General features: G+C 30.4%; 3 protein-coding genes across 4 annotated transcripts; all 3 read left to right on the forward strand.

The window, feature by feature from the left end:
• Window positions 1-3,755: 3,755 nt before the first annotated feature.
• LOC119669240 (protein stoned-A) lies at window positions 3,756-7,547 on the forward strand. Of its 2 annotated transcripts, XM_038079064.1 has the most exons (4): window positions 3,756-3,850; window positions 4,910-6,208; window positions 6,265-6,825; window positions 6,877-7,547. In XM_038079064.1, exons 2-4 carry the CDS (start codon window positions 4,939-4,941, stop codon window positions 7,524-7,526), a joined length of 2,481 nt encoding a protein of 826 aa, XP_037934992.1. In that variant the 5' UTR covers window positions 3,756-3,850; window positions 4,910-4,938; the 3' UTR covers window positions 7,527-7,547. The 2 variants fall into 2 exon arrangements, with proteins under 2 accessions (XP_037934992.1, XP_037934991.1); XM_038079063.1 differs by having other exon boundaries at window positions 3,757-3,850; window positions 6,265-7,547.
• A 23-nt stretch (window positions 7,548-7,570) lies between these two features.
• On the forward strand, window positions 7,571-12,435 carry LOC119669239 (protein stoned-B). Its single transcript, XM_038079062.1, has 7 exons — window positions 7,571-9,286; window positions 9,342-10,418; window positions 10,487-10,655; window positions 10,714-10,965; window positions 11,343-11,524; window positions 11,589-11,799; window positions 11,867-12,435. The coding sequence occupies exons 1-7, from the start codon at window positions 7,576-7,578 to the stop codon at window positions 12,003-12,005; spliced, it is 3,741 nt and encodes a 1,246-aa protein (XP_037934990.1). The 5' UTR covers window positions 7,571-7,575; the 3' UTR covers window positions 12,006-12,435.
• A 9,941-nt stretch (window positions 12,436-22,376) lies between these two features.
• On the forward strand, window positions 22,377-24,225 carry LOC119667355 (farnesol dehydrogenase-like). The gene is made up of 2 exons (XM_038076646.1): window positions 22,377-23,000; window positions 23,912-24,225. Exons 1-2 carry the CDS (start codon window positions 22,428-22,430, stop codon window positions 24,086-24,088), a joined length of 750 nt encoding a protein of 249 aa, XP_037932574.1. The 5' UTR covers window positions 22,377-22,427; the 3' UTR covers window positions 24,089-24,225.
• The last annotated feature ends 632 nt before the right edge of the window (window positions 24,226-24,857 follow it).

Raw genomic sequence — 24,857 nt, forward strand, 5'->3', positions numbered from 1 at the left:
TATAAATATTTCTTAACTGATTGAGAATTATAAATTTTTATGTGCATAAATTTTCCTTAAATAGCCCAGCAGAAAAAAGTGCTTTTGTGTTTAATTACTTAATACATATATATATTGGTTTAATGTTGTTGCTGTATATATAGAAAACTTAATAAAATAGTAAAAACAATATATATTATAGTTTTTGTGAAAGAAACTAGATATATGTAGGGAAAATAAACATATATACAAAACTATTTTATGATGTGTCAAGCTTTAGGTCTTATTAAGTAGTGTATTGAAAGTAGTGCGTGTTAAATATATATGGAATTGTCAGTTTTGCGGACCTACGTTTAAAAGAAGTTGTTTTTACACTACTATACTTCCAACTATGCCAGAAATTTATAGAGGTGCTCTGTTATGAGACTTGAATAATATATATATGTTATATGTTATATATATATGTTATATATATGTTATATATACAAGATTTTTATTTAAAAAATTAGTATTTAATAGGTACATGGTTAAAATGGTAAATTATTCAAAATTAATATTAAATTAAACTAAGGAATATTTGAGTAGTCGAAAATATTTAATAATAAAATAATACGAAATAAAGTTTAAAATTACTAAGTACCCGTTACTGAAACTTTTTGATTTAAATGTAATTATGATATTTAGCTATGATTTTACATTTTAATCTTTTGTTAAAAGAACCACTAAAATATAGAAATTAATATTAACATTTCAGTATAAATGAAAAGAGATTTTTCATATGTTTAGAAATACACGAAAAATTTAGTATATATGGTATACCATATTTATGTCTTATAAGCATGTGCTTTTTTTTCTGCAGGGGCATTTTATATGATGGTCCAGTTGCGATTTCTGTACGTTTCATATTTTTTTTACAAACTGTATAAAAAAGTTTTATTATATATACCTAAGTCTTATTATATATATTGTATAATAAAGTGTTTCTTACAATTGTAAACTAAATAAAATTATATATAGTTTTAATGGCTTTTATTTTATTGGTTGATATGAGTACTTGTGTCTCTCTTTCTGAGTAAGAAATTTGCAAAATTGCAAGCGATGTAATGTTTTAATTCATAGAATATACAAGAGAGCACAATGTAGTGTTTTAATTCATAGAATATACTAGAGAGCCTAATGTCACCAGAAGCTTATATGAATCAATAAATGCAACGTAACAGAGCTTTTTAGGTATAGTCTTTGCTAAGATCGCAATTAATGTAATGTGGTATTACAAATTATAGTTTTTCTGACCGTGTAAGCAAACTCCCTTTATAGAAACTCCAGTTTATAGAACTTCTAATCATTAAATATTATTTTCTCAGCATTTAATTTCTATTTGTTTAATTAGGTAGAACTATTAACAATTGGTAAAGTCAAGTATAGTACATTTAAAACTATTACATATCATATGGGATTACGTTATAAGAATATATTAAATTGTCAAAATTGTCTATAAAAAAGTACTTTTTATTAGCCACTGCCAGAGCACTTAAATATTTTTTAATTTCTATGAAGAGTGTATTGTCTGATATTTGTTTGTAATATATATATAATAATAATTGTTTGTAATAATTGTTTGTAATAATATATGAATTAGGCTACCAGGCTATGCATTGGCCCATGGGTCCTTAGCGATAGCAATTCGAGTTAGAATAAACATAATAGCCCATAGCTATTGTGTTTAGTAGATCGATTGGTCTTATTTCTTAGTGTTATTGTTGTGTTATATTCTATTATGTGTTCTTTGTGCTCTTATACTATACCTTATAATATCTCTTATACTATAAAAATTTATTAATATTCAAAGAAATATTCAAAGAAAGATTCTTAGAAATATTTTAATAGGAATAGGTTATGATCAGTTTAAAGAATGCTGGGCTTAAAGGTTTAATATCTTGCAGCATTGATGGATGCATAATATACTACACAAAAAAATACAAATACTCTTATTGCATATATCTCATGGATATACTAAAATTAAGGACTTCTTAAGTGATGCTTTATTTAATTTATTAAAGAAAATGGTTGTGGGGATTAAACGGGCAGATTTTATTTGAATTTCTGCTCTTGCAATATTAATCAATTAAAAAGAGTTTGTTTCAACTTTAAAATTACAAAAATTTGATATAGCTGAAAATGAAATTTATTTTTAAAAATAATTAAAAAATAAAATAAAAATTAATGGTTTTTATATATATTTTAATCTGGTTATAGGTCCCTTTTTGTTAATTCAAAAATTTTTTTTTTTATAATCCATTTATTTTATTACAATCTGTCCGGTATGAATGACAATAATATATATTTAACATTTAATATTAATATTAGTAGACTTAATTACCACATGAAAATTATAGGTGTGGTAGATAGTGACTCCTGTCGACTCTATCATGAAGAGAAGGAAACATCAGGACATGTTCTATGCAACTGCCCAGCGGTGGCAAGACGTAGACTCGATTACCTTGGAAGCGGAATATTGGTCTCAAGTCAAATAGGTAAAATTAAGCCCACAGCAATTACAAGATTTATAAATAGTCTAAAATTGTCCTAGTTGGGCCTTTAGGCGCACAATAGATCTTTTAGGTCGGGGTGCTTTAATAGCGTATTACTTAAATATAAATAATATTTTTATATGGAGTATAATATAGAGTATAATAAAAAATATTAAACGTTGAATTGTTTAACGAAAAGGGTCAGATAAAAAAATATATAAAAACATGAATAAAAATAAGGTATCTTTAAAAAGTAAATAAAACTAATTTATTTGTAAAGTAGGAAAATAAATTATTATAGCATCGATAGTACCATAAAGTCACACATTTTTAAATATTACCCAGCATATGTAGTGCCATTCTAAATTGTATTTATATCTATTATAAAGTAAACCTATTTACTCAACTCACGTCAACGATTAGTGTCATACTTGTCTCTAATATATGCATTAAAATAATTAAAAAAATGTAAAGTACTAGCTATAGCTTCAAAAAATATGTAGGATTGGTTTCTCATAGAAGGGTAGTTAAAGTGCCAGTTAACAGTACCAAGAAAAGGCGAAGTAAGAAAATGATTTTAAACTTTGTCTCTACAAATTTTTTCGATGTTAAAATTGACATACTGAATTTGAGACTCAGACCCCACTGTCCACATTTAATTAGCATTTGGTCATTTATTTTAGATGCTATAAAACTGATTAACATATGTTAATTTAATTGTGTCTCTTTCTCTCAGATTACTTCTTTCTAATTTCCACCAATTTTCTGACGACTGCGCAATGGCTTTGTTTACTCCAAATGTCAAATGTTATTACTCGTCGGACCGTTACTGTCGCCTTTCCTAAAGGGATTGTTTACAAATGTTTAAACCTTAATTACTTTTCTGAGGTGAATTGTCATGTTAAAAAATGTTGAGTAAATAGATTATCGAAACACATTTAACGTTTTCGTTATGTATTTATAATGTAAAAATAATTTTTTAATACATAAAAAATACTTAAAACAACAATTGTTTACGATTTAAACTAGCACCGGCTTAATACCAATACATTGACACACGTTTTGACAGATGTCAGTTTCCTATAATTTTTAAATTGCATAAGTGTTAGTGATAAAAGCTTTTGGGTTAAGCTTAATAAGCTTTTAGAAAATTATAGCAAGAAACTGTCATTTGAAAATTTCGCAATTTTCATCATTCAGTACGAGTTTTTCCGATAATTCATGTCGTAGTAGAAGTGAAAATTCAAAAAAAGACAATTACAGTTAGAGAAAAAATTTAATTAATTTATTTATGAACAAATAATGAAATAAACGCTTTTTAGTTGTTACAAAAGAGAGACGTAAGTTTTTTATAAAAAGAATTTTGCATCGTTTGTAATTTTGGTGTTGAAATTAAGAACAAAAAAAAAAAAAATGCAAGAAGAAAATTTCGATTTTTACCAATTTTCTGCATTTCCTTTTCTAAGCATTTTATTTTGTTCTCCTAAAAGAGTTCTTATTTTTCACCTTTAAAATTTTAAAGTAATTTTTCGTTATTTGAATTTTTATTGAATGCATTTAGTTTAAATTTTCCTTACTGTTAATTTTGCAATGGTGAGTGGTGTAAAAATCGATTTTTCAAAAGTAAGAAAAAGCATATTTCCCGTGTATGTGCTCTATTGTGTGTATTTTCGACAACTTTTGCCTACATTTTTTTCTCTATTCATTGCGGTGCTTTAGCAGCAGTAATTGTCAGCGCAACTTTGTGGTGGTGGTGGCAATTGAAACCCACCATTGCAACGTGTGGTTTTTATGAAATTTATGGCAAAAGCAATTAAAATAAAAGTGATTTTCATTGTGTGTGGTGAATTATTAAGAGAATTTAATTTTTATTTATAAATTGTATACATGTAACATATTTATACTAATATGCAAAAGGAAGAAGGCATAAAATTAATTTACAAATATTGAAAAGCTATATATTTTTAAAGGACAAACAAAAAGGTCGACTTTGTGGTGAGTCATAAAAATTTATACCCCGAACTTCCTACAATTGGTTTCAATGATTTCAAAAAATTCCAACTAATCATCATTTAAAATTGATTGTAAATATGTTTACAAAATCGTTATTAGAATGTACATATATATTAGATTATGTAATATTACTTGTAAGCTTCCTTTTTTGAGATTATTTCCGTATCGAACTCTTATCACGCATGTATGGTGAAAATAATCGAAGTTTAAGGTTAGTGTGAGTTCAAGGATTTCTATTTTAAGAAATCTATTACTTCCAATATATATACTATATTTTTAAATTATTTTCTTATCTACTAATTTATTTCGTTACATTGCCCTGTTTGCATGCATTTTATTCCTTTCTACTAAAAGTTTAAAATATAATATTTTTACATATTTGTTAGACCGATTTCGATGTCTCCGCAATTAGAGAATGCTTAAGTTACCAAAAGGTTTAAAGAAGAAAAAGAAGAAGTCAAAAAAAGATAAAGAACTCTTCACTGAAGAGGAACTCGAACAATATAAACGTGACCTTAAAGCAAAGCAAGAAGCTGCTGCTGCTAAATCAGACGCTGGTGAATCAGACGCAGCATCAGACGTTGAAGGTTTAGCGTCAACAGCATCTGTTTCAGTCGCTGGTGGTAGCAGTTTTAGTGTTGCTACTACTCAAGCAGCTGAAAGCACCGCTGACGGTGCTGATACCGCTACAACTGTCAAAAAATCGGAAGAAGACGAAGAGTGGGCAAAATTTAAGGCACTAACTTCTGGTGTTGATACTATACTTCATAAAACACAAGACGAGCTTGATCGCATAAAAAAAGAATCCTTCTACCAGCGTTTACCTTCTGCAGCTGAAAAGAAACGACTTGAAGAAGAGGAAGCCGCTAAGCGGGAAGCAGAGCGCTTAGAAGAAGAACGTCGTAAGGCGGCAGAGCTTGAGGCTCAGCGTGATAAGCTTGCAGAGGCTGTAGTTGAATTATCAGAATCAGAACCTGAAGACGAGGAAGTACTTGATGATATCTTTGCAACAGATTATATTGAAGCTATAACAAGTGGTGAAGTTCAACTAGCCGTTGTTCCTGAATCACCAGTACTTGAAATCGACGAGGGTCCTGATCCGTTCGATACTGCTTACGCTGAGAAAGTAATTGTTGGCGCAGATAAAACTAAGGGTAATAAAAAGCTTGTCAGCTTAGGTGCGGCTGTTGAGGTACTCTCTGGCCGTGTTGATCGTGAGCACGCGTTAGCTTTATCCAAACCTAAACGCAAACAACGTAAAGGCATACAGAATCTTTTGTTAAGTGAAAGTGTTGATTTTGGCGACACTGAAGCTGATATTGTAGCGGTTGAACCACAAAAGAACTTACTTGATGAGCTTGTTGATGATGTGCCTGAAACTGATGCCCCAATCGACTTAAGTGTTTCTTTACATTTAAATTTTGCTCCACCAAAAAAGGTAGAGAACGAAGAAAACGACGAAGAAGTAAATACTAATTTTGATTTATCAGAGTTTGATACTTTAAAAGATGATGAAGATGACGAGTTTGCTGAATTAGCAGCAGAGTCATTGATAAAAAAAGAAGAAGTCAAAGTTATAACAGAAATCCCACTTCCACAGGCAGAAGTTTTAAGTGAAACTTTTGAATCTGATTGGGCAGAGTTTGAAAAGACACCCGAAGAAAACACAACAGAAGTAGGAAAAGGTAAACAATTAAGTCAAAAGAAATTATTTTTTATTTATAATTTTTATACTCTACAGATAAACCAAGTCGACCACCACCACCAGTACGGCCAGCAAGCGGTCCACATATTGTACCAGGTGCTATATACGTTAGCGATAACGAAGACGACAATTTAGACGACGATCCATTTAACACTGCGTACGCAGAACAAGTTATTAAAAAGACTACCCTTTTAGAAGAAGACGACGACTTCGACCCTCGTGCTGAAGAAAAGACCGGTCCACCTGCAAAACCGCCTCCACCATCTGCAAGTTTACTCTCACAACCTACACGTGATTTGTTAGGGGGCAGCGCTACTGACTTATCGAAAGTAGGTCCAAGGCCCATTGCACCAACTCAAGAAGTAGTTGAGAACGACATTGAAAACTTCGATCCCTTTGATACTTCTGCAATTTCTGCTCTAGTACAGCCAAAAGCAACAGAACTAAAATTTATTGAAAAGGAACTCTTAACAGAAAATAACCTTAAACATTCCCTTAGTGATCCTGATTTTGATCCGCGTGCAGAAGAATCCACACAAGCAACTGCATCAGTAATACAGATACAACCACCGCAGGCTGATTTCGATACTGCACGTCGTAAGTCTTCCTTGAGTTTAAATATACAATCTAAAAGTGTTGCATTTTTAGTTCCTGATCAAGATTTGCTTTCCATAGCTAATGACGGCTCAGGAAACAAAAAACCATTAACACCGTACTACGCACCAACTGCTACTACGATTCCCGAAAAAGAATCAGAAGATCCTTTTGATACATCTTACGTACCAGAAACAAAGCCAACAGAGATTGAACTCAAGCACCTAGAAAAAGATTTATTAACAAAGTCGACACTAAAACATAGTATTTCAGATCCAGATTTTGATCCAAGAGCACCACCAACACCTGTTTCAGCAGAGGAGTTACTGGCAGTTAAAGAAAACATAAATATTAAAGTATTAACACCGGCTCAAGAAAGTAAAGACTTAGCTGACGAGGAACTTGTTATTGATCCATTTGATACATCAATTGCCTCAAATCTTCAACCAGGAAAAGCTGAGCTGAAACTATTAGAAAGTGAACTTCTGCCAAGTTCTGAATTAGAAGTGACTACTGGAGTACTCGATTTGCAAACAGACGCTCAGGAACTAGGCTTGGGTGATAAAGTATTAACACCATCTGTACCAGTAAAGCAATTAACATTACCAGAAGATATTGATCCTTTTGATACTTCAATTGCTGAAAATCTTGCACCAGGAGAAACAGAAATAAAATTGTTAGAAAGTGAACTTATTGAACGTTAGAAATAAACGAGTTTAAAAAAAACCAACAGTTTTCAAATAATATTTCAAAATGGCAAACCCATTTTTAATGGATGATGATTTAGGTGGTTCCGATGGTGGTGATGCTGCTGTAAATCCATTTTTATTACAAGGTGATGGCAATGAAGAAGAAGCATTTGACAATCCTTTTGCAGGGCAGATATCCAATCCATTTGCATTCGGTGATGAAACGGAAACAGCTCCTCCTACAGATATTGACCCAGCTATGAGTTTCTTTGGTACAACTATAGAAGCAGAAGATGACACACTTAGTATTAAATCTACAGTTGAAGAAGACGATGAACATGTGAAGAAAGGGCCGCCACCAAGACCAGTTCCACCACAAACACAGGAGCTCATAAATACGGTTTCAAATCAAATGGAAGAAGCAAGTTCAGAATTACTTGGACGCATACCAGCTACGAGATCTCCAAGTCCTGTATCAATGAGAGACTTACATTCTCCAAGTCCAACACCAGATTCGGGATTGGCTGACTTACTTGACGTATCGGATAGCGGATCCTCAGCAAATACACAAGGATTTGATGTAGACCTAATCGGCAGTATGAACAGCAACGATAACCCATTCGGAATTCCTACAGGCATACCAACTATACAAGGCGCAACTCCAATGCCTTCACCAGCTAAGCAGCAACCACCAAGACCTCCTCCACCAAGACCTGCACCTCCACGACCGGCGCCACCAGGTGTTATGAATAATCCACCTCAACGGCCACCACCACCAAGCCAAATTACAAACGAACCAGCTGATTCCGAAGACTTATTTGATATGTTTGGCACATCTAAGCCGCCAAAACCTCCACCACCTAAGAGTAAGGAAGATATTTTAAGTTTATTTGAAAAGCCAACAGAACCAGTTGCGAAACCGGATTTACTTAGTGATGATATTGTACTTGAGCCTGAAGCAGTCCAGCCAGAAGCAGATGTCGACAAAAAAGTAGATCCTGTTTTTAGTTCAACTCTTACAAGACCTGATGAAAGTACACATGATATTTCATCTCAACCACAAGCAGCACAATCTTATCAAAACTCTAGAAATACTATCGCACCTCAAGAAACTACGAATAGGCAACGCGCTCCCACACCAGATATTGAGATAACAACAGTAGAAGATTTACCGAGATCAGATGATGAGGATGAACCCGAGGTTACAGTTCAACCTGTACCAGATGTTGTAATTGACACGGAACCAAGTCCACCACCAGAAGATGATGATGATGCATCAATGGAACCCATTGTTGGTTCAGCGGTGGAGTCAGATCAAAGTCCACCAACTGAATCTAATGTTACAACACAAGCAACAGCAGAGTTTCCTGTTAAGGCAACTACAGATCAAGCGTATGAAGTAGAACAAATGGATACTGGCTTTGATTTTGCACCAACAACTGTGATTGCAAGTGGTACTGGTTCAGCAAACCCATTTGCAAGTCCTGATGATGAGGAAGAAACGTATCCACCTGCTACAGCAGTTACAAATATTTTCGACAGTGAAGACAAGGGAACAGTGGTCGACTCTTCTATAGCATCGGCAACAATAAATATTTTTGCAACAGACGCAGAACCTATAGTTACCACACAAGTACATGCGACTAATATATTTGCAGCGGAACCAGATGAATTCGATGCTTTTTCGGCGAAGTTTGATTCTGTTAAAAAGGATAATATCAGCATATTAGATGGCTTTGGTGGTTCGGGTGCAGTTACACCTACCACAGCTGATGGTAAGTCGCTTAAATTAAAATTATGAATTATTAACAAAATTATATTTTCTTTCAGCTTGGGGCGATAGTGCCTTCGGTACACCCAATTCAGGTGTTAATGCTTTTGGAGATGGTGCAGTTGATGGTTTTGGAAATGAGGATGATGAATTCTATACTATGCAAGCACCTGTTCGACAAGATTCCGTTGAATCAGTAGATAAAGAATTTAATGTTGTCATAAGACCTAAAGCAGATGGCGCACAAGTTGTTGCACCACACTTGGTACCGCCACCACCGCCAGCCCGAACAGTCACTGGTCAGTATTCCAGTGATACATCGCCTGCTGCAAATCCATTTGAAGATACTGGTTTCCCAGCTCCTCCTCAAACTACTGATACTACTATAAAGCGCACAGACTCTCAAGATACACCACAAACTCCATTATTCGATGAGGATGTATCTCAACCACTAGAAGAATTTCCACGTTTGCATTACATTGGCCCTGGTTGGGAAATGCAACTACGTCAACCAAACAAAAAGAAAATCACAGGACAACGATTTTGGAAAAAGATTTTTGTTCGACTGGTGATACAAAATGATGTGCCTGTGGTGCAACTACTTAACCAAGCTTCCGATAAACAGGCTTTCCAAGAGTTACCTTTACAGCCATCGTACTCAGTGTCTGAAATTGGTGCACAGCAATATGATCAGTTTGGCAAAATTTTTACAATGAAATTGCAATATATATTTTATAAGGAACGCCCGGGAGTGCGGCCTGGTCAAGTGACTAAAGCAGAACGTATTACAAATAAGTTGACTAAATTTGCACAATATGCGATAGCTGGAGATTACGAAGGTGTTAAAGAGTTTGGCAGCGATTTAAAGAAACTCGGCTTACCTGTAGAACACGCACCACAATCGTCTCAGTTGTTTAAAATTGGATCGATGACTTACGAAGATATGAAACAGTTCTCTGTGTGTATAGAGGAGGCACTTTTTAAATTAACAGCTTTAAGGGAACGAGCTTTGACCTACAAAATGGAAGAAGTGCAAGTAACTGCTGTAGACGAAATCGTTGTTGATCAGGACCATGAAGGAAAAATTCTAAAACAAATTGCTCGAGTGCGTTTATTCTTTTTAGCATTTTTAACAGGTGTGACTAGATTTATGATGCAAATTAAAATAGTTTTATTATTAAAATATATTTTATATCTCTCATAGGTATGCCAACAATCGAACTGGGTGTAAATGATATGTGGCGTCAGGGTAAGGAGGTAGTTGGGCGCCACGATATTATTCCCGTGGCAACTGAAGAATGGATACGTCTGGAGGCTGTGGAATTCCATAGTGTTGTTAATCAGGAAGAATATGAAAGAACACGAACCATTAAGTATGTTGCACCTATCGTTGCTTCTTTTAAATAACTTACCTGTAAATATTTTTAATAGATTCCAGCCACCAGATGCCAATTATATAGAACTGCTGCGTTTCCGCGTTCGTCCGCCTAAAAATCGTGAACTTCCATTACAGCTCAAGGCAACTTGGTGTGTTACCGGTAATAAGGTTGAACTGCGTGCAGATATATTAGTGCCAGGATTTACTTCGCGTAAATTGGGGCAAATCCCTTGTGAAGATGTCTCCGTTCGTTTTCCTATACCCGAATGTTGGATATACTTGTTTCGCGTGGAAAAGCATTTTAGGTAAACACATTATATCTTAATTAGTGAACTCGAGGAAAATGAAAATATATTATTAATTAATTAATATTAACAAAAATATAATACATATATAATTAAAAAATGTTTATATTAAATAATTAATTAATTAAAATTATATTAAATTAATGAAAATTTTTGACAGACTTCAAAATCAAAGTAAGAAGAAATCAGTTTCTGGTCTCTACAAAGTATAAGAGTTATATTTTTCTATATGTTCAAATTTTTTACCTTTTACATTTAAGCATATATATAGATATAATATAATCATTTGATATTTAAATATTGATTATTATTTAATCAATTTATGAAGTTAATAACTTTTCAACGAAGTATGCATTAATTAATTTCCTTAATAACAGGTACGGTTCTGTAAAATCAGCGCATAGACGTACTGGCAAGATTAAGGGTATCGAGCGAATTTTGGGTGCAGTAGACACATTGCAAGAATCATTGATTGAGGTCACATCTGGTCAGGCTAAATATGAACATCATCATAGAGCAATTGTTTGGCGCTGCTCACGTTTACCAAAGGAAGGACAAGGTTATTTAATCTTATAGAATAGTTATATTTTTACTATTTCTTCAAAGTACATATTTTTTCTTAGGTGCTTATACTACACATCAACTGGTCTGTCGTATGGCTCTGACTTCTTATGATCAAATACCGAGTGAATTGGCCCCGTATGCATTTGTAGAGTTCACAATGCCAGCAACTCAAGTCTCACACACAACTGTACGTTCAGTGAGTGTTCAGGACTCGGATGCTGATGAGCCTCCTGAAAAATATGTGCGCTATTTGGCAAGACACGAATACAAGTAAGTTATAGTTCTCATTAAAACACAGATTGATATTTTTTTAAACATTACATATAAATTTTTAAAGAGTTGGAATTGAAACGACACATGGAGAGAGCGTGAATGCTTATTTGGCAGCTACAGCCAAGTCAATACGTGAGGAAGCGCCTGCTAAGGCAGCACCTTCACCATTACCACCCAGTGATTCTGATTCGGACTCAAATTAAATTTGCTGAATTTATATGCATTAAAAAAGTTGGAGATATTTTATTTCAGCAAATTTTTATAGTTTAAAGTGAGTAAGAAAATTATTTATAGGCAATAACTATTAAGAATGATATATATTCAAAGTATTTTGTTGATTATAAATGAGGGCTATACGTATTATACAAGAGAACAAAAAACATAATTAAGTTCCAGAAATTTACATAGATTACTCAATGATATTTAAGCATATAAAATTAATATTTAGTAACAAAATCATACATATTAGCGATCAGATGTTAAATTCACCGACATTTTTTGTGCTTAAGTTCTATGTTATTAACATCGAAGCAATAATCCATGTTATTAGCATAACTATGGTATACTCATATGTTAAGAATGAAGTACATATTTAACTTTGGTATAAGTAAGAAATCAAAGCGAAATGATGAATATAAGTAGTTGTTTGATCTATAATTATTTAATTAAATTTCGCTAGTACTTAAATAATTAGTTGACAATAAAATTAATTGTTCAAAATTAAAAATATCAAGCAGCAAATATAGATCATATGGTAAATAAAAAAATTATTAAACATAACTTTAGTATACTTTACGCTAAAATGATCACTTCTACGAAGCAATCTATAAGTACATTTATGTAGTTCTAGTCAAGAACCCAGGGAGTGTTTGGGTTCTTAAAAGAAATTTTTTTTTAATATTTCAGTTGCCTGTAAATTTATGGGTGTGTACGTATGATTTGTAAGCAAGGAATGTCGGTACTTTACATATTAGCAAAATTTTGTGAATAAATAATTTTAGTATAAATTGAAAGTTGCATATTCATAAACTAAGTTGTTTTCGTTCCATATATACATATTCGTATATTAATCAAGCTTATCTTTATTAACTTACATAGTTACTTGCATATTATTGCATGTTATCTGATTTATATTGCATGTTATCAGTTAATCAGAAGTGCATGTCGTTCATCAGTACTAAAGATAGACTTTATATATAAGACCTTATTAAGTTATTTGAAATCTAAATGAAATATACAGAAATTAATACACAATATATAAAAAAACTAAGAGAGAATGTAATTCATAATATATAAAAAATACATATGAAGTGCTTTAATTTGGCAATTCTCTTATTTTTTAATATATTATTTATAATATATTTATTTAATATATTATTTACTATTTCTTTATTATTTATTTATTTAACATATAATTTATCCTTGTTATATATTTTATAATTTGCTGATTAGAAGTATGATGTGTTTATTAGTGCCCATACACATATACCTATATATGTAAGTACTTATATATGTAACATTGAAGACTTTTGTATCCAAAAAAAAAGAAGAATTTCTATTATTATATAGATTATATAATAATAATTACTATATATATTAATGAATAAATATTTGTATTTGAAGTAATCAAGCAATTCAGACAAGAACTCAAAAAATTAAAAAGTAATAGAAAACAAAAGTCGGAAGACGGGACAGAAAGTGAGGGTACGAAAATATATATGATGGAAAATAATAACAGAATAACTCGTTATACTAAAATAAGTATAGATGAAAGAAACAAAAATATTTTAGAATTGAAAAGTCAAAAAAAAAGAGATGATATAATATCAGAGTAATAAAGACCAAAATATTGTATGGTCCACAGCAAAGATTTAAGGCAGGAGGGAAACTTTTAACTGCAGTAACAGATACAGTATAAAGATGAAAGAGAGACATAAAATAAGAGAAGGGTGCAAGATATGATGAAGAAGATAAGAATAAGAATGAGTTAATAAGAGAAAAAGTAGGAGCAAAACGAAATCAAGAAAACGTCATGACAAGATAAAATGTTAAGACAAAACTGTTATAAAATGAAAGAAGGATGACAGATATGACGAAGAAGATAAGAATAAGAATAAGAATGAATGAATAAAAGAAGAAGTAGGAACAAAACGATTTCGAGAAAAAGTCATAATAAGATAAAATGTTAAGATAAAACTGTCATAGAATAAAAGAAGGATGACAGATATGATGAAGAAGATAAGAATAAGAATGAGTAAATAAAAGAAGAAGTAAGCACAAAACGTTTTTCAAAAAAAGAAATAATAGATTAAAATGTAATATGGAAAAAACTTTGAAACCGCAAAGGAGGTAACAGGAAATGAAAAATTTGAAAACATAAAATCAGGGTGTAATGATAAATTAAAAGACGAGTCTCTTTCTTCTTTGCTTGATCAAACATAAGTGTCTAAAGCATTTTTACTCATTAGCTTCTGTGACCATTAATATGATCTACTGTAATAAGAACTCTGTTGAAGTCTAATATTGAGACGAGCGTAAAAATAAACAGAAAAAAAGCGAGACGATGAAAGAACTACAAATATATATAAAATGATAAAGAAGTTTGAACCATAAGAAAGAGTTGATATAGAAATGAAAGAAGCTAGAGTGATAAATAGTATATGGGAGCAAAAAAGGCAGTCCTGAAAAAATAAGAAAAATAGTGAAGCAATTATTATTATTAATAATATAATATTATATGATAAGCTATTTAAAAACAGTTTTATAACGAACTTGAACCTTTGAAATCACTGTTTTTTGTAATAGAAGTTTGTGACGACTTAGTTCCATCACTGATAAATTTCTTTAAGAAAAGTAATACTTAAAACCTTCTCTTGCAAGGTTTTAAAGCAAAAAATGTTAATATAACATGGAATAGCATATGGGATATTTTGAAGGATGTCCAATGAAATGTAAAGAAATATATAATTACATTTTAAAATGATATTTTCATGGTTTTTAAAAAACACACTCGAAATATAAGTACTGTAAATAATATATAAAATATATAAAATATATAAGTAATATATAAAAATACAAGTACTCGTTTCAGCATTACATTTAAGAACTTAGTAAGCAGAGCCATTCTAAAAACCTACATATTATAAGTGTTATGTTGATTTTTATGTCAAAACCAATATACTCGAAGAAGTTTGTGTTTTTCGAAGAAGTATTTTCTTATATATTCGAATAATTTTTTAAACTGATACATCTAGCGTTATAGGAGTAGAAATGTTCAGTAGCTTATTAGGAATTGTTCTCCAATACATTGCATATATAAACAAATATTTTTTAGGACCAAAGTTACAAACAGTTTTTGACTTTAATTGTTTTGGTCTGTATTTATGCATATATAATTTATGAATCTTACTACTTTTAGTATGTTATATGTAAAGACACCCATTATATTTGGGTAGGGATATATAAAATATATATTGTTTCTTATCTATGTTTATAGATAAAATACACATCTATAAAGATATAGATAAAAAATATATGTTCATTTTTAAAATTTTGATGTTGTTGAGAATTTTTATATGGATACAGCTGGGTATGTTGGGTTTATGATTATATTGTCTTTGAGTTCTGACAAGAAGTTAAGATGTTATCATTTTAATTAAAAGAAAATTGACTTTATATTAATGAATTCATACCAAATTCATTTCGTATATACGGGTACTTACATATATTAAAAGCATTTTAGTAAGTTTAATATAGTTATACTTTCAATCACAAATTATACACATCAAAAATGTTTACATAAGTCACATTTACTTTTATTTATATATTTATTTGTATTACATAAGTTTTCTACGTTAATTAATTAATTTAATTTCTTTATATACTACTCAAAAAAAAAAAAACTGCTGCAAAATAGCACTTAATTCTAATATATATTTTGATCAGTGTAATATTAAGCATAAAACATTTCATTAAACATAAAATAATAATAAAAAAGTATTAAGAATAAGAAAATATATTTAAAACAAAAATATTTGAGAAACTTTTCCATAGTTTTTATGCTATTAAATGCAAATAAATTAAAAAACCAATAAAGCTCAGCAAAAACTAGAAAATGTAGTGAACTCAAGAAAATGTTATATATGAAAAATAATTAAACGCCTTGTTTGTATTGAAAAATTTATTTATGAAATTATACATATATTGTATTAATATAGCAAATAAAATTTAAAATTTATTGTATATTTTAATTTAAATATAAATTTAAGAAATATTTATTAAAAAAGTAAACAAATAAATTCTTTATGAAACTAAAGTTTAAATATCTGAATGTTATTATTGTGAAACGAATTTAAGTGAATCGTTGTACGAAATGTTAAGTTAAATTTTAACTAATTACTAACTAAACTCAAATTACTTACTAAACATATATTGAATATATTAAACTCATCATTTCAGTTCTCATTAAAGGGAAATTTGTGTTAAAACAAACTATTTAACTACACTAAATACATGCAATGAAAAATGCAATATATACAAAACATATTTAAAAATTATGTATTAATATATAAGTATTTCGATGGATATTGTCAAACTACCATAATTTAATATATAAAAGAATTATAATAATACAAAATAAATCAATTTTAATGAACATTTCAATATATTAAAATCAATGAGATACAACTTATAAGAGTTATTAAATGAAAAAAGAAGTGCATATGTTACACATAGTATCAATATAATTATAAATATGATACAAATTATATATATATATATATTATAATAAATAATAGTTAATTGATGAAATAAAATTAAATATATTTAATGAAAATGCAATTCAGTGTTTTATTGAATAATTGATTTATTGAAACCATAATTAATTATAATATATAATTATTATTAAAAGTTCAGACGTGAAATCACCCCACAGCCGGTACTGCGGCCAGAAGAGTCCTATTGTACCAGTTTCACTATTGATTAGACAAAGCCCTTTAAAGCTTTGTGAATAAAGTCTAGGACTAAATCTAGAGAAAGGTTCTTAATCTGTTCTGATGACAGAAGTTCCAAATGAAATAAGTTTCTTCTGAGTGTTATTAAAGCTGGGCATTCACAAAGAATATGCATGGTAGTTTCATCATCTTCAAAACATAATCTCCATTCCGAATTAGCAGATAGTTGTAGAAACCTATTAGCAACCTTAAATTACATTTTGAGAATTTAAGGATGTCTTTGTAGAAGTATGGTGTTAACAGTGCTTTGCTTTATCTGAGTCCTGGAAAGTTTTCCCAGTACTCCAGTCGCATGTGATTTTCCCTTTTCTTGATAAGTTGTTTTGTACTGGCTCAGTTTATCTCACAAAAGGGTTGAGGGCCTGTAAAAGCAATTTTTGATGTAATTCTGGCTAGCTCATTAGCTTGTTTATTTCCCAAAACTCCCAAATACATAATAATAACAAGTTTGTAAATAAGGTTAGACACTATATATCTGCTCGTATATAGCACAGTTGTTAAATTTATTTTACGTAAAAATATATTATAAGGTCCATTATAACATCCATCCATCCTTTGTAGAGAATTTTTTCGTTGCATTTTATATATATACTCCTATATCACATTAGGTGATATTCCACTTTAATAAATGAGATCCTTCTCGCTGTTTCTATAGAGTATTTTTATTTTATTACAGCATTTTTATGTTATTTTATATATGCCAAAATTAAATCATTTCGTTTGATCCCCAATTAACGTCATTAGAACTGTTTTGACAATATTTGAGGGTTTTGATATTGTTTTAATTTGTAAAAAAGTAAAACTATGATATATTTATCTCTCTTTTCTAAAACAAGGGGGTATAAAAATCATTTTGCTTGTAGCAAGCTCATAATTTATTTGACTTCACTTATTTGTCTTCACTGTACTATGTGTATATGGATATATATTATGAAAGACATATAAAAATATAAGCCATTTGCATTGTAGGCATCATAGATTAACCATTGTTTTCTTGGATAATGTTGCCTGAATTTACAAAAAGCTAAACAGTGGGTGGAGAATATCCGATCCGTTCTTTTGCTTCACTATAGATACGATTGATTTCTGTGTTTTCGGCTTCTAGACTAGCAATGTATCAATAGATCAAATAATCAGATATCGTTGTTTCAAAAAGCAAAGATACACGAGTAAATATGTTACTTCGTCCTTTTTTTAAAAACTTCCTATTGACTTTCCATACGGCGCTCAGCCAGCTTCTAAATAAAATGTACTAGCTAATATTATATATTTATTAAATAATGCATGGAAGTCATTATGCAAAGACTTGTGTCCGAGTAGTTAATTCACATAAGTAATATATATTATACAAACGATATGATTTATTTTAAATATATTCATTAAAAGAGTATAAACCATGAGGTTATGAGGCAAGGATTTTTTTCGGTCCTTTTCTCATTTAGCAAAATGAAGATTTAAAATTACTTCAATTGGTTTTCTAGAAATGAAGGTAATCGGCATGGCACCGTTTGTAACACATGGGCTGGCAAAGTGGATTATATATTAGAAACACCAAAAATTCTGTAATAAAGTGATTATTTTCAAACCTATAACATATTATGAATTTCACAAAATACAAAATAATTATTCGAAGTCCTACAGTATAGAGCACCCATGATAATTATTCTTGTAGGAGTATATATTTCTTGAAGCCCTAAGCTCCATTAGGAGAGAAGAACAGCAGTAAGTAAGTTAGTATATATTTCTTAATATTATATGTAAGCAGATATCACAGATAAATTAGATTCTGATAATCCCACGCTTATAGTGACGTTGAATGTCATCAGTATAATGCAACAGGTATGAAATTGATAATATATCATAGATAAGAATGTATGTTTCAGTATATGAACAACAGATTTGTGTGATGTCATAACAATGACGACATAAAAAGCTTGAGTAAAAAAGTAGATAGTAAAGCTACAATATAAATCGAAAGATTAGGGTTTGCCTATCTTTACATAATTTTATAACAGTGTATCTAGTTATTAACTCTGTAGGTTTTTTGCGTGGAATATGGTAAAAAGTAAAAAAATATTTGCTGATCTGTTACTGTAAGTAACCAGTTTTACTGGGTATATATGACTATCAACTATAAAATATATTGAACCACAAAATATATAAAATATATTTTAACGAGTACAAGGAGCTACTTAGATCTCAGCAAAAGAATACCACGTATAAGATTAAAAGATTGTATTGAAAATGATGCAGCAGAATTAAATGTACAAAAAATAAAATAAATAAATAAAAATGAATAAAGACAATTTCAGATATAATAACAAATGAATATAATTTATTTTTATTATTTTAAAATTATTGCAAAAAAAATTATGAATGTTTTGTAGTTAAAACTGCTAATTCGTAAAACAGTTATTTATAATTGGTAGGTTAGATCAATTACAAGCAAACCCGATAGCAGATACTTTTTCAACTCATGTATTACAAGTATTCGCACATTGACCGTCTTGATGATTTTTCATTAGTCTTAACGCGAATATATTTTACCAAACCTTATAATCTCTCCCCTAGTATTATTCATCCAGCTCAATATCCCATCGTTATACTTGATAATATGAAGTACAAGTTTCCACCATTCCTGGCTTTTTATTTGGACAACACCGTTCGCTTTTTTCCTGAAATCCGACTCTATAATCGTAGTCACAACAACCCATTGTATAGAGTTTACTCTTAGTCAGTAATTATCACCTAACAAGAACATCCTGCCTTCCTCCTGTCATTTATTTACAAATTTGGTTTATATATATTTGTTGTCTAAATACGAAACCTTTTGAATTCTAATACCTACTTTTCTTTTGATAATTGTAGCAGGTTTCAGTATTTGACCTTAACATGAGTTAGAATTTGGCCATTTTGCATTACTAAGAAGTGCTATTAGTGGGTTTAAGTCCCCTACAATGGCTTTTGATACTTTCCATCTACCGAAAGAAAAGGCTACATTTGTGTTTTCCAATTTCCAAAAAAAATATCTGAAAAATTATATATCATTCAATCTGTATTATAGTACCCAATACCAAAAACTAGGATTAAGTTAAAGGGGCGAGTTAATAAAAAGTACTGCGTATGTAACAAATTATTGCCATCATCGTGTACATTAGTGCATCGCATTTTCGTAACATGTAGTCTGACGACTCAGGTTCTTCAGCACAGTGTATCTGTATCTGTATCTGTACATACTGGCTTGATATAGTACGTACAGTACAATAGTCAGTATAGTATATTATCATATATTGTAATGTATAAAGTTCAATTTTTACAGCTTTCTATATTAAAACCCATAAGCTTTAAGTCGAAAGCTTACTTTTTAACTTGGCTTGAGACAAGACTTTGTATAACAAAACATGTCAACAAGGAAACCTCAATAACACTATATATGTCTACAGCTACTTAAGTAACTGTCGGTTGTTCAATTTTGAACTTCATATAAGTCCACTGCCAAGGCATTCCCTTGCTATTGTGAATTCAATAGAATTAAATGATCACATTCCATTGAATCTACTGAATTCATATGAATGAGCATAATCATCATGTTGTACTCTATAAAAAAGGTTATACGTATTTTATAGTATTTTATTTTTAGTAAGTATGCTTTAGAAATTATATGACACTTAAAACTGTTTAATAAAAGAGTTTATACTAAAATTAAACGGCAGACAAATGCATCAGTTATTCCTATATAGTAAATTGAAAAGAAAGTGATAAAAAAATAAAATAATATTATAAAAAAAAATGTATTTCTGGTTATCAAATATTTTAACAAAAACGATTTAAGCTTCTGAAGGCAAATATATTAAATTAGTCGTATCTCAACCGCAAAAAGTAAAAAAAATAAAAAAAAAAACTGAAAAACATAAGAAGCAGAATAAATTATATGAGAAGAAAATGAAAACAATTACAGAATTGATTGCAACACTTAAAATGTATAATACCCTGCAAACTTAATATTTCACATTAAAATTGCTTAAGTCCTTGCACAAGTACAACTAATGTAGTTGGTAAAGTTCGGTTCGGACCCTGTTGTTATTCGAGCATAAACTAACCGCAAAGCATTTTAAAACAAAAACACAACCTCACAACCAAAAGTAACCCCCAAAACGGGGCAATATTTCAAAAGGATTTCGGAGCATCAAATCCTGGCGTTACTAATGTCACAAAGATATGTACAAGCATACGTACGGTTTGTACGGCGTACAGTCGTAGGTACAGAGGTATATGTGGATGCATATGGATGTGCATATGTAGAAACTACAGTTTCATTTGTGCTCTAAAGTATCTGAAGCACAGAAAACACTTAAGAAGTGAAGAATGCAAGCAAACAGAGATATCCTTGCCGCTACACATATGCATACACAGTAGATATGTAGATATGTATGAAATCTTAAGGCGCTGCTTAAGGCAACCAACATGGCTTTGTAGTTGCCATTACAAGAGCTGTTATTTTTTTATTTCAAAAGTTTTTCATTTCCTTTTGCTTTAAGGAAAAAAATCTAAAAAAAATATCCTTCACATTTCGTTGCTTATTATTTTTAATTTTTATTTTTTTTTAAATTTTTTCTTTACTCTTTTGAATGATAAATTGTTTGGAGTTGAATATGGCGCAGAGTAATACAGTTCAGTTCAGCTTAGTACTGCAGATTTCCTGTGCGTTTGTCCATTTTTATTTTAGTTTTTTTTTTTTTTTTTGCCTTTTTCGGAAGATAAATCTGTGCAGATTTTGTAGCGTTTAGAAAAAACGTCTACTTTGCCATGTTTTCATATGTTGAGATCCTATTTGGAGCAGCGTCAGTACAGTCAGTGGTAGTACCAGTCTCCAGCTGACTTCTGTTTCTTTTGTGGGGAGCACGCACGCACACACACATACAACACATTTGCCACTTCTAGCTTCAGCTTCCTTAGACCAATGCATGCTTCACTCCTATAACATCCCTGCTTTCCCTACTCTACACAAAGGAGTAACAAATGCATGCGTATTTTGGATTTATCCGGATTTAACATAAGGATTTGCGTATTGCTCTTTCTACTATGCTTGCTTTGGCATCTACGAAGTTTAACTGTATTTTGTATTTTGGGGTTTACGGCTCTTGTATCTTGTAGTGTTTGTATCTCGCATCTCTAACCAAATGTGGCACTTTCGTATGATACGAGCAAATTTAATTTTATTAAGTAATCTTCAACTGACAGAAATTTGTGAGCTTCACGCAATTTCAACTTATTTCCTTGATTAACCATAATATAAGTTATAAACACTTTTCTATTATAAATGAAACACTTTTTTATGCATGTTAAGTTATTTAAAAAAAATAATACAAAAAACTTTTTTTTTTAAATTTTTTACGAAAACGAGGAAAAGTATTCTATTTATTTGCATTTAATTGAAAAATGAGCGCTTTTTGCGGTGAAAAATTGCGGTTTGAGCTTAAAGTGTAATTTTTCAACGCCAGCGGATTTATTTAAATTCTCACAAATCCGGCCTTCGGTTGCATTAAGTTCTGTGCAATTAAACAGTAAGCAACCTTTAATACGTAACAACGGCAAAGCGCACTCTAATAAAATATGGAGCAACTAAAGTCTAAAATTGCCGTTGTAACTGGTGCGAGTTCCGGGATCGGTGCATCCATTGTAAGAGAATTATTGTCGGCCGAATTAATTGTTGTTGGGCTGGCTCGACGTGTCGAACGTGTCAATGAATTGAAATTAAGCCTTTCGCAGGATCAACAGGCGCGACTGCACGCCATTAAATGTGATGTTTCCAATGCCATTGAAGTGGCTGAAGCATTTGCGGTAATTGCTGAGAATTATGGTCCAGTACATGTACTCATAAACAACGCTGGTTGCTTGCGCACGGGACAGTTGTGTACGATGCCCAGCGAGCAAGTGCAGGAGGTGTTGCTGACAAATGTTATGGGCGTGATCAATTGTACGCATCATGCTTATGCTGCAATGATATCGGACAACGGCGATGGTCATGTGATTTTAATTAACAGCATTTTGGGACACAAAGTACCAGCCATACCGGGCCATTTACCGGAGTTGAATGTATATCCTGCCACAAAATATGCGTTGACTGCAATCAACGAAATTTATCGGCAAGAGTTTACGGCCCTCGGTACCAGAATTAAAGTCACAGTAAGTAAATTATGTTAATCAAATGAACTTAAGAATTTAAAATATTATATAAATATAAATATACATACATTTTATTAGATGGAATTAATTTTTATTTAATATACATTATTAGAGTTTTATATGACACACAATTACGTGCATGTATATATTATAAACATAAATATGCAAATACATACAAATATTAATTTTTATATAATATATAAAAATACATATATATTAACAAATATATATTTATATATATCTACATATTCCATAATTTGTAAGTGTGTATATTTCATTATAAACATATTACATATTTTATATTACATATACTGGAGATATAACTTCAGCAACATTCTTAGCATTCTTTTTTTACTCTCAAAAGCTGTACCTTCTGCAATCTGGGTTTACAGAAGTTCATAGCTGCACGACTAACATATGTTGCATGTAGTTGACGGTGTTCGACACAGGTGTGATCAAAACTTGATATCTATGTCTTTTTGATTTTTCTAGGGCTTTCGGTTGTGTTGGACAATATTAGCTTTGCAAAAAACTTTTCAACATCTTATTTTCTAAGTCGACGGCAAAATTTATCTTTAGATATTTAACTGGAAGGTGACTTTTTATACTGCAGTTCCTCAGGGGTTAATTCTATAAATGATATCTTTATGATTTATGATCTGATATAATATCTAGTAAATGATGTTTTTACAGTTTGTAAATATGATAAATTGTATGGGTACCCAATAATAAGATGTTCAATTATATATTTGCAAATTGGTCAAAACAATATAAATATTATTATTTATTTATTGTCTCTATATAAAATAGGTTTAAAAAGCCATTTAGAAAATTCAACTAAAAATTTAAATTTCTGCTACATATATTAAATTTACAAATTAATTATGAATTTAATTTTTGTATAATTTTAGTCTCTTAGTCCAGGTATTGTCAATACTGAGCTAATATCAGAGGAACAAAAGAGTATATGTGGCGATATCATACTACAACCGGATGATATAGCAAAAGCTGTGATGTTTATTCTTTCGACTCCAAAACATGCACAAATTTACGAATTAACTATTAAACCTACAGGAGATATAATATAAAAATAATAAATAAAAATTTCTTGAGATTTTTTTAAACACACATATATTATTATTGTTTTTAAAATAAGATTTTACGAATAGTTGAACATTATAGAGTTAATATATTGTAAATGCTAGCATTAAGTAAAATAAATATTTAATAATATTAAGTAACGAGTATGACTTATAGTTAATTTATAACAATACTAATTAAGGCAAATATGAATTTAATTAACATTAAAAATTAACATTTAATTATATTTTTTTAAAACAAATTATATTAAAATAAAATTTACATGACATTACATGATGACTACTTCGTCATTTAAATACATCCTTTCAATGATACTGAGACTGATGGGATAATTCAGTCTCTTTGAAACGATGAGATAGCTATAGTCGGTAACTAACTTTAAAAGGTACTATTCGATACTTTTATGAAATTTTCGAAAGTTTTGTATTGTATAAAGTTTTTTTGTACCTCTCATATTTATAAATAATATTAATTGATCTGTTTATCTCATTCATTAATAATCTAGGAAAGTATACTAATTTTTTTTTCTGTTGGACTTATGTGCTCATTTGATAAAGCCTGAGAAGATAATATCTAAGTTATGCGTAAGAGAGATCAATTTATTTATTAGCATTTTGTTTTAATATCTATTATTTAATTTCCTTCTGAAAGTAATAATCCACAGGTTAGCGATGGAAAGATTATTAGATAACATGGGATTAACTATTCTTTCATATGCATCAAACCTGTTGTTTTCGATGGAGTTGAAGCACTGTT

The sequence above is a fragment of the Teleopsis dalmanni genome, chromosome 1 (assembly GCF_002237135.1).
Source record: "Teleopsis dalmanni isolate 2A chromosome 1, ASM223713v2, whole genome shotgun sequence".
NCBI classification, from domain to species: domain Eukaryota; kingdom Metazoa; phylum Arthropoda; class Insecta; order Diptera; family Diopsidae; genus Teleopsis; species Teleopsis dalmanni.

Excerpts from the sequence above, each read along its gene's own strand:
- LOC119669240 (XM_038079063.1), top strand. The coding sequence starts at position 4,939 with ATGCTTAAGTTACCAAAAGGTTTAAAGAAGAAAAAGAAGAAGTCAAAA. Across the intron at positions 6,209-6,264 it reads CACAACAGAAGTAGGAAAAG|ATAAACCAAGTCGACCACCA; the intron begins GTAAACAATTAA and ends TATACTCTACAG.
- LOC119667355 (XM_038076646.1), top strand. The coding sequence starts at position 22,428 with ATGGAGCAACTAAAGTCTAAAATTGCCGTTGTAACTGGTGCGAGTTCC. Across the intron at positions 23,001-23,911 it reads GTACCAGAATTAAAGTCACA|TCTCTTAGTCCAGGTATTGT; the intron begins GTAAGTAAATTA and ends GTATAATTTTAG.
- LOC119669239 (XM_038079062.1), top strand. The coding sequence starts at position 7,576 with ATGGCAAACCCATTTTTAATGGATGATGATTTAGGTGGTTCCGATGGT. Across the intron at positions 10,419-10,486 it reads CTTTTTAGCATTTTTAACAG|GTATGCCAACAATCGAACTG; the intron begins GTGTGACTAGAT and ends TATCTCTCATAG. Across the intron at positions 11,800-11,866 it reads TTGGCAAGACACGAATACAA|AGTTGGAATTGAAACGACAC; the intron begins GTAAGTTATAGT and ends AAATTTTTAAAG.